General features: G+C 47.4%; 1 protein-coding gene across 1 annotated transcript in view; it reads left to right on the forward strand.

The window, feature by feature from the left end:
• The window catches only part of NUAK1 (NUAK family, SNF1-like kinase, 1), a gene marked incomplete at its 5' end in the record, with an annotated part of 80,799 nt that overhangs the window by 53,882 nt on the left and 15,333 nt on the right, over positions 1-11,584 (forward strand). Inside the window, 2 exons of the mRNA XM_010853460.1 lie at positions 2,031-2,182; positions 5,215-5,280. Of these exons, the coding sequence (XP_010851762.1) occupies positions 2,031-2,182; positions 5,215-5,280 (218 nt within the window). The remainder of the gene's footprint in view (positions 1-2,030; positions 2,183-5,214; positions 5,281-11,584) is intronic.

An 11,584-nucleotide genomic window follows, 5' to 3' on the forward strand; every position in this document is an offset into this window, starting at 1 on the left:
ACTTTTAAAATTAGAAAACCTGCTGCCCTCTCCAGGGCCTGTTACTCTGTCATTTTTTGAGGCTGAGCCATGCATCTTGAGGCAGGTTTTCCAGTTTCCAGAGTTTATTGTCAATGAAAAGTGCACAACAGGCTGAAATCCCCAGCAGGAGCCAAGACTGCAGGGTGCAGCGAGGCCAGGAGACTTGGGAGCAGCCAGTTTTATCTGGCTGTTCTCTCTCCTCCTCCTCCCTGCCCTCCTGCTTCTCCCTTCTTTTTTATCAGAGAGGTTTGGCTGGACTTGAAGGAGCCAAAAAGGAACTGGAGGGGCCTGAGCTTCTAGCAGCCAGTGACAAGATGTGGGAGGACAGGGGACCCAGGCCCGGGCACGTTCCGGTTCACTGAGTGTGTCTGTGTGTCTGGCTCAGTGCTAGGTCCTGGGGTCCAATAGTATTGATATCAACAAGAATAACTAACATTATTGAGTGAAAAGGCAGGCTTTGTTATAAGCATTTAAAATACCAGATATCAATAAATCCTCCCCAAAATTCTAGAAGTACGTACTGATATATTTACATTTTACTGTTCAAGTGAGGCACAGAGAGGGCAAGCAACTCTCCCAGAGTCAGACAGCAAGTAAGAAGCAGATCCAGAAATCTACTTAGGAGTGTCTGGTTCCAAAACTAGTTATTACGTCTCTAAGTCTAGGCTCACAGTCCAGACAGAGGAAATAAATATGTAAGTCAGCAAATATATCCACACAGTTTGAAAGTATGGTAAGAGGTAGAAAGGAGGCAACATGGATGCCATATTTGAGTTTATTGTTGCCTGATGAGTTGGAGGGGCCCTGGTAGGTCAGACAGGTGGGAGTAAAGAAAGAGGGAAGAGCATGGAGGTGGGAGACAGCAGTGTGTGTGTGTGTGTGTGTGTGTGTGTGTGTGTGATAGTGAGAAACAGTGAACAGTCTGGCATCAGTGGGCATAGGGGGCCTGACAGGGAGCGGCAGAAGCTGATGAGATGGAGAGAGGTAGGCAGGTGTCTACCTGGGAAGGAGGGCCTTGGGTATCCTACAAACATTTTTATACTATATCCTTTGGGACTGATGGATTTCAACACAATGATTATTTTGTCCTTGCTCAAAAGACATCATATGTGAAAGCCCCAAGCTTTCTGCTCATAAAACAGCAGTGGAATAGCTTTGGCTGAGGTGGAGCTGAGGACCTGGAGCCCGTCTTTCATGTCGTCCTCTGACCTGGCCCCATGGGCATCTGACTGCCTAGAACTCCTAGGTCAGTCTAACAGAGTTTGAGTGTCATTGCTAGAGAATATCAGGGTTGAGCAGAAAGAAGCATTTAGTGCCATGCAGTGGTTTACTGTAACAGTCCAGAATGCATTTATGAAGTTTTGAGTACCCCTCATTTAATAAATATTGATTGAACCCCTTTGCCAAAAGGCCGTGAATGCTTGGGATACCTCAGTGAATAAAACAGACCCGCCTACTTTACATTCTAATGGGACAGAGAGAATAAATGTACAGATGTGTAACAGGGATAAGAAGGGCCCATAGGACTTGTAGGACCTGGGGGCCACATTTGGAAGTTTGGGTTTTGTTTTGAGTAAGATGAGAATCTGGAAGGTTTTGAGTAAAGAGGTGACAAGTTCAGCCACCCATTTGGGGATCCAGGTAGCTGGTCCATATCCAGTGATTAATAAATGGTCGTTGTGTTTGTTATTCCCCATCATCCCATCAAGAAGGGAGATGTAGAAGTGGGAGGGGCTTGTGAGAAATGAACCTGGTGAAGTGGGTGGGGTCCTCAGAAGAGAGGCAGTTATCCTGCAGCGTTAGCAAGGTGAGTCCAGTCAGAGCAGCGATGATGTCATTGTCCACCTGGCTGGGCAACTTGCCCCTCTCCTCGTCACGCTGATGGCCTGACTGGTCTGCTCCCTGTGCAGCGACATCTCCACCATCGCCTCTCTCTACTGTGCTGTCTGTAGTCCTAAGTGAGCTTGTCGGTTAAACTGACTGTTTGTGTGTCGCTGTTCCCCCCGCAGTGTTTGAGAACAAAGATAAGATTGTGATCATCATGGAGTACGCCAGTAAAGGGGAGCTGTACGACTACATCAGTGAGCGGCGGCGCCTCAGCGAGCGGGAGACCAGACACTTCTTCCGGCAGATCGTCTCCGCCGTGCACTATTGTCACAAGGTACGGCCCGCCCACCACTGCTTCCGCCGCAGGTGGTTTCCATGGGACCACGCGATTCTGTTCATGTTATGAAGGTGACATCTGTTCTTTGTAGTATCAGTTCAGTTCAGTCGCTCAGTCGTGTCCAACTCTGCAACCCCATGGACTGCAGCACGCCAGGCTTCCCTATCCATGACCAACTCCTGGAGTTTGCTCAAACTCGTGTCCCTCTAGTCGGTGATGCCATTGTAGTCATTGTAGTATATACAGAGAATTTATAAACTAGAAAGAAGAAAATCACCATCACCTTGAATCCCAGAATCCAGGAATCACCCACTATCAACATTCTTGTTTGTTTCTTTCCAATCTTCTTCCCTCTACTCCTCACATTTAATAAAAGCTTATTTAATAATTTTAGGTTTATAGGAGTTTCCATGATAGTACAGAGTCCCCATGCACCACACTCAGTTTACCGTGATGCTGACATCTTACAAGATTGTTGTACACTCATTAAAACGGAGACACCCACATTTGTATACTGTGATTAACAAAACTCACAGTTTTGTTTTCCTTGGGCTTCACCAGTTTTCCAACTTGGGTTTCACCAGTTTTCCTACCAGTGACCTTTTTCCATTCCAGGATCCAATCCAGACACCACTTTGTAAGCATTTTTATATTTCTGTCTTGCTACTTTTTTCACTTAGGGTTTTAATTTAAACAGTTTCCTATGTTACTAAAAATTCTCTATCATTATTGTGATTGTTGGATGTTTAGACGTTCTGCTGCTGCTGCTGCTAAGTCGCTTCAGTCGTGTCCGACTCTATGTGACCCCATAGACGGCAGCCCACCAGGCTCCGCCGTCCTGGCTATTATAAATAATGATTGACATCTTTCTACAGTAACCTTTTTTCTATCATTTGAATAATTGACTTAAGAGAAATTCCGGAACTGGAATTAGCAGACCATAGGTTCTGAACCTTTCTATGCCCTGGTTTCTTTTCCTTGCATAGGTTACATCCACATAGGTTATGTACGAGTGTGCGAGTGTGGGAAGTAACTTCAGTTGTGTCTGATCCTTTGTGACCCTATGGACCCTATGGACTGCCAGCCTCCTCTGTCCATGGGATTCTCCAGGCAAGAATACTGGAGTGGGTTGCCATTCCCTCCTCCAGGGGATCTTCCCGACCCAGGGATTGAACCCGAGTCCCTTAAGTCTCTTGCACTGGCAGGTGGGTTCTTTACCACTAGCGCCACCTGGGAAGCCAGGTTTTGTACACACATGTACAGTTTATTGCCACACAACTAATGGGATGTACTCTTAATACCCCTAGTTTAGCTACCCTTGGCCTCTGCAGAAGGGAGTGAAGTACACAGATAACTCCAAGCCGTACTTCACCCAATTATTATTTATCACTTTAGTCCTGATTTTCATCCCATTCATACTTTTCCACAGAACTGTCACACCTGGAACAGTCCCTCACTTTGAGGACTGTAATGACTTGAATCCAGCATAGCCTCCAAACTAGAGTCATTTTCTTCATTGAAGTGATTGCAACACAGGGCCTTCTGGTTTGTTCAATATTCCGGTTAATTGAGAGTCACTCTGGGATGACCATCTTCTAATTATTTACAATTTAAAATCCTTAACCCATGAACATTATTTGACTTCCTAGCTGACTCAAAAGGCACTTATGATTCAGATTGTACAGTGTTTTGTATCTTATCCATAGATCCTATTTTCATTATTTAAGAGTGTGAAACTTGGATTGTGTATGAATGGGGTTTCCATCTTATGAAAACTAGGAATGCAGCCGTGTAAACCAAACTACTTCCAATGCTTAAACAAAATCAGCCACCTTGTGATCTGTATCTTTTGTTCAGGAGCTCTGCTTTGTGCATTTCTGATTTCAGAACACATCCCTGAAGGTTTGAATTACAAAGAGTGGTAGAAATACATATTTTCAACCTCTTCGGTCAGTGTTTTTGGAGAAACTAAGAATTGTCAAATGGAAAGGAAACTAAGCAATAAAGTACCAGCTGTGAACATGCAGATTCTGAACTAAAGAAATCCTGAATGAAAGAGAATTCCTAGCCAGTTGGTTTGCTTAAAAGGGCAGCTTCAATTGCAAAGGTCTTTTATGCTGAATGATGTTAAAAACATCTCCCGGTCTGAGTAGCTGGTTCTTTCAGTTCCTCTTCTCTTTCCCTGCCCACCCACCCCCTTAAAAGATCGTTGGGTTTTAAAAAGAATTAAACTGGACAGTTGTTACTGCTGTATAGACCAGCGGCCTATTGGTTAAGGATTTCTTTTCACTGTTCAACTGGCTGTGTGCTTGTCACTGGGCTCAGCAGCCAGCCTTGCCAGTGTTTGCTTGAACGGAAAGGTCCTGCAGTATGGTAGTGGTCTGCTTTGGTCTCCTTGGCCTCTCCGCCTTTCACCCTTCACCCCACATTGAGTTCTGCCCAGAAGAGAGGGATTTCTAGAACCTTCCCTCCCAGCTGCTTAGGAAATAACCCTTGAAAGGGCTTCTGTTATCCTCAGGACAGTTGTGCATGGTTTTCTGGGTCTAAAAAGGTTGAACCCAGTGTTGGGGAGACAGGTAGACCAGAGAGACAAGCCCGATCTGTGAGCCCTGCATTCTGAGCCGCCAGCAGGGAGATCTGCCTCTTCCCTGGGAATCGCCATCACAGACAGACGATGTCTGCCCCTGCCTGGGACGATACTGCTTTCACACGGTGGAATGACATTCCCACAGAGAATCCCCCCGCTGTTTTACAGGCTCTGGGGGAGAATGGATTCCAGTCATTTTTCCCTTAACCACGCAGCAAGTGACTAATGCTCTCCTGTCGCTGGTGCTGGTTGCTGGCTGGATGCTTCATGACAGTGAGAGAGGCCCCCGAAGGATGGGGGCGAAGACCACCGGCGCTGGTGCACTTTAATCTGTCAAAGATTTTTCCCTTTGCTCACCCTCCTTCCCCTTCCTCCCCCTCCCCACATTTCTCCTTCATCCCAACTACTCCCATTCAATTCCCTGCATGTCTTCTCATTTCAGAATGGTGTGGTCCACCGGGACTTGAAGCTGGAAAATATACTGCTCGATGACAACTGTAATATTAAGGTAAAGCTCTTGCCATGCTGATGGATGTGCCAGACCTGGGGATTGTAGCTGGTGGGGGGCGGGGAGATGGTGGTTAAATGCTGCTTCAAGCTGCAGCCTACGAATAAGACAGCCACTTCCTTCCCTGGCTGGCCGGGTGGGGAGCATCACGAGGCTTGAGCCCTCAGTTCGGTTGAATTCATGCAATGAGCTTTTATCGATCTCCAACTCCATGCCAGACATTGTCCTAAGAACTGACTTAAAATACTGTCCCTGCCCTTGGGAAACTCATAGTCTGTAATGATCACCATCAAAATACTTAGAGTAGCCCAGTGCATTTGTACGTCACATCATATTTGCCCAATATCACTTAAATAGAATCTTCACAACAGCCGTGTGAGATAGAGACTGTTATTTATATCATTTAACAGATAGGGAAACTCAGGCACAGAGATGTTAAATAACTGTCCTGAAATGACACAGTGGTAAGCAGCGGAGCTGGGGGTTTGAACCCACGTCTCTCTGATCCACTGAGCCCAAGTTTGAACCATTGTGCTGGGTTTGCCCGCAGGCCCCCAATTTTATTATCTATCCTGGTCACTCCTCTGTCACTCCCATCCCCTGTCTCCTACTTCTCCTTCATCCGCACCCCCACCCCAGCTGTGGAACCGGGAAACTGAAATGCTGTTGGGAAAAGAACATACCAGCAAAGTGATGGGGTTGACTTTTATGGGGAATATTATTGCTGGCTGCTGCCGGAGCTGGAGAAAGCTCTCCTGGCCAACAGGGTTCCAGTGCCTCCCGCAGAGCACTCCAAATGGCCTTTTGATCATGGCTACAAAATAAGCAAATGCAGTTTCAAAATAAACGGGAGCTCACCGCATGGGTTTCATTTTGAAATGGCCTTGGTACTCCCGGCACCAGGGGTCCCTCCCATTGGCTGCTGGTGACGTTAGTGTCTCAGCCCTGGTCCCCAAACCAGGCATGGGAATGACCTTGCATCATCCCCTCCTTTGGTTGTTGCTCTCAGTTGGGGGAGTGCATCACAGGGAGACTGTTTCCTTGCCGGGGAGAGTGGAGTTGCCTTGCTGTTTGGATTCTGTTCGTGGATCATGGTGGCAACCATTAGTCACCATCGTCCTATGAGAGGCCCCTGGAAGACACGTCAGGGTGATCTCTTTGTTTTTGTTTTTTTTTTTTGTGAGTGGTTGGCGGTGATCACGTATTTCTCTGTAGTCCATCGTGTAAGAAGGAAACAGTTGGTCAAATTAGTCTTTCTAGGAACAGGAAGTGAAATCTCAGGGTTTCTCCATTTCTGGCAAAGTGGTTGGATGATTCTCGAAGGAGCAGTGGCTGCAGGGTTAAAAAGAGTTCCATCTTGTGTGGTTTACTAGCTGCTTGACCTTGGGGGAGCCACTTAACCCTGTTTCCTCAGCCATAAAACAGGGAGGTGGTAATGCCCACAGGCTTGTCTTGAGGACTGAACAAGATACTCTGTTTAGCTTTATCTGAGCACTGTTCAGTGAGTCACAGTTAAGAAAAGCAGTGACTTTGGGGTTGGAGGGCCTGGTTTGGTAATGCAGCCTTGCCCCTTACTGACGGCAGTGTTTAGAGGAATTGTTCACTTATCTAAACCTCAGTTTCCTCATCTGTCCAGTAGAGATGCCAGCCCATTTCTTTGGGGATTGTTGGTTATCTGTTCATTACCATGTGTCAGGCCCTGTGCCTAGTCCTGGACAATCCACGACAGATGTGAGGAATTTAGACAGTCAAAGCTCTTAGCACTTGACTCTTCATATCCAAGGTACCTGCTGATAAGGCTGGCTGTCCAGGAGGAAGTTGAACAGGAAGTCAGCTGCACTGAAGGTGCCTGGGGCTTGGTGGTCAGACCACAGCGAGAGAACTGGGTTCTGCTCCAAGGGACACATTCTAAGGGCTTGTGTCTTCCACCCTGGCAACTTTCTCTGCAGGTTCTTCCTGCCACCTGCTCCCAGAGCTCTCAAAACAAGACGTAGTCTTTACAAGGCCTGGAATGCAAGCCTGTCATTCAGGGATTGGGTTCCGTGGTACAGCTTGACCTCCTGGTCCCACGATGTAGTAGCAGAAGTGATAAGGCACATAGCTTCCTATGGAGTCATAGAATTCCCCAATGGAGGAGAAGAATGGTTAGCATTCAGAAAGCAATTGTGCTGGGAACAATGGGCAGGAGGCCTGAGAGAATGGCTCATTTACATAAAGCAAAAGGGCAGTGATATAGGGCCTCTCAGCTCCCAGGACCAAGTCTTCCTTCCAGGGTCCCTGACCATTATGTAGGGAAAAAGCAGATACATTAAATATTATGAAAATTGAGGTTTTGATCCTTTTGCCTTAGGAGTCTTTAAGAATTTCTACTCCTGGCATTTACCAAGCTAAAATGCCTAATTGAGAGTGAGAAGAGTGTGTGTGTGCTCTGTGTCCAATTCTTTGCGACCCCATGGACTGTAGCCCACCAAGCTCCTCTGTCCATAGAATTTCCCAAGCAAGAATACTGGAGTGGATTGCCATTTCCTCCTTTAGGGGATGTTCCTGATTCAGGGATTGAACCCACTTCTCTTGAGCCTCCTGCATTGGCAGCCAGATTCTTTACCACTGCATCACCTGGGAAGCTATAACCTTCCCTTTCTCTGATGCTATCCCTTCCTTCTGCTTGTTCAAGGACTCCTAAAAGGATCTGAGAAACCTAGAGCTTGAAGGAGTCTTTAGGTCGTTTTCTGACTGCTGTTTTAACCGTTATGGCCTACAAAGTCTGATTGCCTCAGTACATCACTGTGTCTTTGTTTCCCTGGAAAGTGGCACAAAGCTTGTCACACAGTAGGTACTCTGAACTGTTGGATTTTGCAGCGAAGGGATGACAGCCAGGATTAGAATTCGCATGTTTGACTTCCAGGAAGATTCTCTTTTCATCATCTCACACCCACTTCCAAGGTTTTTGAAAATGTGTTTCAGCTGCTGTTGATCTCTCTTCTGGCTGCATGTGCTCAGCTCTTCCTGACTCAGCATTTTGCTGGAAATATATTTAGAAAGGGCACTTGTAGCAAAGACAGACAGACACATGGCTGCAAGCTGGCCTCCGAGTTCAAGAGATCCCATGTCATCAGTGTCTGGACGGGGTAGGGGGCAGGGGGTGGAAGGGGTGGAGGTGGGCATTGACCTTGAAGGTCTGTTACCAACCAGCAGAGTATGAGCAGCAGGTGCCTCTCAAAAGGTGGGTCCATCTTCTGTGTTTCAAGGGTAAAGGGCCTTTGCCCAGGAAGCCTATAAAAATGTTACTGGTGGAAACTTGTCACATGTCGTTGCAATTTTGGTGTGAGCCATGGCTCTTGTTTCGTTCCTCTTCCCTTCCCTTCCTGATGTTGACTTGCAAAGAGCACATCTGGCGTTGGGAATTATTTATCTGGCCACTGCGCAAGGGTGCGGCTTCTAAAAATATTCACACAGTCAGTCGGCAGAAAGAATGAGAGCAATGTGCTTCTCTGGGTTGCATTCCGTCCTCTGTGGAGAAGCATGTCTACCAAAATAGACACCCAGCATAGCATTAATTTGCAATTAATAAAAACGGGCCAGATTCACATCCCACTCTCTGGGAGAATGGAATGCTGACAATTCCCATAGATGGCTCCTGTTAAAGTGCCTGACAATGAAAAGAGGGCCCGGCACCAGGGTCAACCGACCCCAAGAAAAGAGGGCTGGGAATTTGGTGAGCTCCCAGGGCTCAGAGTAGAAGGACGCAGGGGAAATGGCCCGTTGCCCCTGATGACAATGGAAACACCCACTGCTGCAGATAAGAGCGGCTCTGAATGGCCAGGGCTGAGTTGAAATGGAAGGCCCGAGGCTTAACAAGACCAGGATAGGCAGCTCAGGGTACGGACCTCTGGGCTTTGATTATGTGAATGTGAGGATGCTGCGTTCATGCATTCACACATCCATTCATTTGCTTGTTCATTTGTCCACTTGTGTGTGTGTGTGGGTACATATATATCCATGAATGCCTGTATTCACTCCTCCATCCTTGCACTTATCCGTTCAGCAGAGTGAACATCTCCCATAAGCACTACTTATTCGACCACAAGTATTTACTAAGTTGCTACTGTGTACCTGATGTGGTGCTAGATGCTGGGCATTTAATAGTGAACCAGATGTCCAGGTTCTTCTCTTCTCGGAGCTCAGGCTCTAGCAGTTGTTAAACTAGCTGTAGTAATAATGAGGCCTGAGAAGGTTACGGAGGTGAATGAGGAAGGTAAGGTACCTGCCCTAATGGATTTAGAATTCCATTTGGGGTCACAAACAATAAATACATCATGTAGTTCCCTGGTGGTGATGAAAATCCATGCAGGGTGAGGCTGGAGGATGGGGGTGTTATTTTGGCCAGGGGCCAGTGGGGGTGGGGACAGTCAGAGATGGCCCCTTGCATAGGACTCAACTCAAATTCACTAGGCTTTTTGGCCTTTGTACACACAATTCCCTCCACCTGGAATGCTCTTCCTATTGATCTTTACCTACCCATCCTTAGAGTCTCACCTTCAAGTCCTCTTCTTCCAGAAAGCTTTCTTTGGTCCTTATCTCTTAGCAGGCCCAGATGCTCTGCTGTGTGCATTATAGCCCCATTGTAACCTTCCTGTTAAAAGGAAGCAGTGGGTCTGAACTATGGGAGGATCAGAAAGTCATTGCTGAGGTTGTGGTGACTGAACTGGGTTTTGATGGATGAGTAGGAGTTCAATAGAAAGGAACGTGATGACAGCCTTCCAAGGGGTGAAACAAAAAGTGGAAGTCTCACAGTTGTGTCTGACTCTTTGTGACTCTTTACAGTCCATGCAATTCTCCAGGATAGAATACTGGAGTGGGTAGCTGTTCTCTTCTCCAGGGGATCCTCCCAACCCAGAGACCGAATCCAGGTCTTCTGCATTGCAGGTGGATTCTTTACCAGCTGAGCCACCAGGGAAGCCCAATGTGATGATGACCTTCCAAGGGGAAGAAGCAGTAAACACAGGAATAGGGCAAGTCATGGAGGCTAGACTAGGAAGTCTAGTCTAAGCCCCTGCTAGAAGCCAGAACCCTGTGGCAGAGCTTCCACATGCCTTATTTCATTTGGTTCTGAGAATGCCTCCACTAAGGTGGGTCTGATTACCACCATTTTACAGATGAGGCTCCCATAGCTGATAAGCAGTGGGGCTGGCTACCATCCTAAGGGCTGTTTGACAGTGAAGATCAGGCACCTGATAAATTCTCTAACTCTCCCACCCAAATTTGCCCTAAATCCAACAGTGCATCCTCACACTCACAAGCGTTCTTGCTTCAGTTGCCTGACGTTGTGTGTAGGCGGCCTGGAGACAGCAGGCCCAAGGGGAAACCCTCCAAGTGCCGATGGTGGCTGTGGCCAGGCGGCCCGAGTCACTGTGGTCAGAGCAGCTGTTTCGGGAAACCATGGTTGAACGCGCCTCCCTTCCCCAGGTGGCTTGGGGTACGTCATTTCCTGTCTCTCTTGGGAGGAGGTGTGATCTTAGATCTTAAGATAGAAGCCAACTCCACTTACTCCTGCTCACTGGTTCACTCCCTACCTTCACTTTGGGACAACTCGAGCGAGGCTGTTATGGGGAGAGCCACGGTGGTGAACTCCAGGTTCCAAGAGAGCTATGGAGTGTGTCTTCCTAAAGAGTGACACAGAGAGCCCATGTCCTCCTTACCCACCGAGAGCCATAACTCCCCTTTATGTGGAGCTTTACAGCCAGCGCAGCTCTTCACCCACATCTCAGACTAGCTGCATTCCTTCCCTTGGCCTCAGCTTCCTCATCTGCAAAATGGGGATAACACCTAGGGTTGGTGTGAGAATTTAATATACGTACCACTCACAGAATGGCGACTGTTGTGTAGCAATGCTGCTGTTATGATTTTCTCATTTAGTTTGATTTTGCTTTTCACAACAGCGTGTGGTTGGGCCTGTTGCAATTCCCTTTTCCAGAAAAGGAAACAGACTCAGCTGGAAGTAGTGATCACTAACATTGACTGAAGGCCTGCTATGTATAAGGCATGGTTTAAGGCACTTAAGTCAGTTCAGTTCAGTTCAGTCGCTCAGTTGTGTCTGACTCTTTGCGACCCCATGAATTGCAGCATGCCAGGCCTCCCTGTCCATCACCAACTCCTGGAGTTCACTCAAACTCACGTCCATTGAGTCGGTGATGCCATCCAGCCATCTCATCCTCTGTCGTCTCCTTCTCCTCCTGCCCCCAATCCCTCCCAGCATCAGAGTCTTTTCCAGTGAGTCAACTCTTCGTATGAGGTGGCCAAAGTA

The sequence above is a fragment of the Bison bison genome, unplaced genomic scaffold (genome assembly GCF_000754665.1).
Source record: "Bison bison bison isolate TAMUID 2011002044 unplaced genomic scaffold, Bison_UMD1.0 scf7180017864327, whole genome shotgun sequence".
NCBI classification, from domain to species: Eukaryota; Metazoa; Chordata; class Mammalia; order Artiodactyla; family Bovidae; genus Bison; species Bison bison.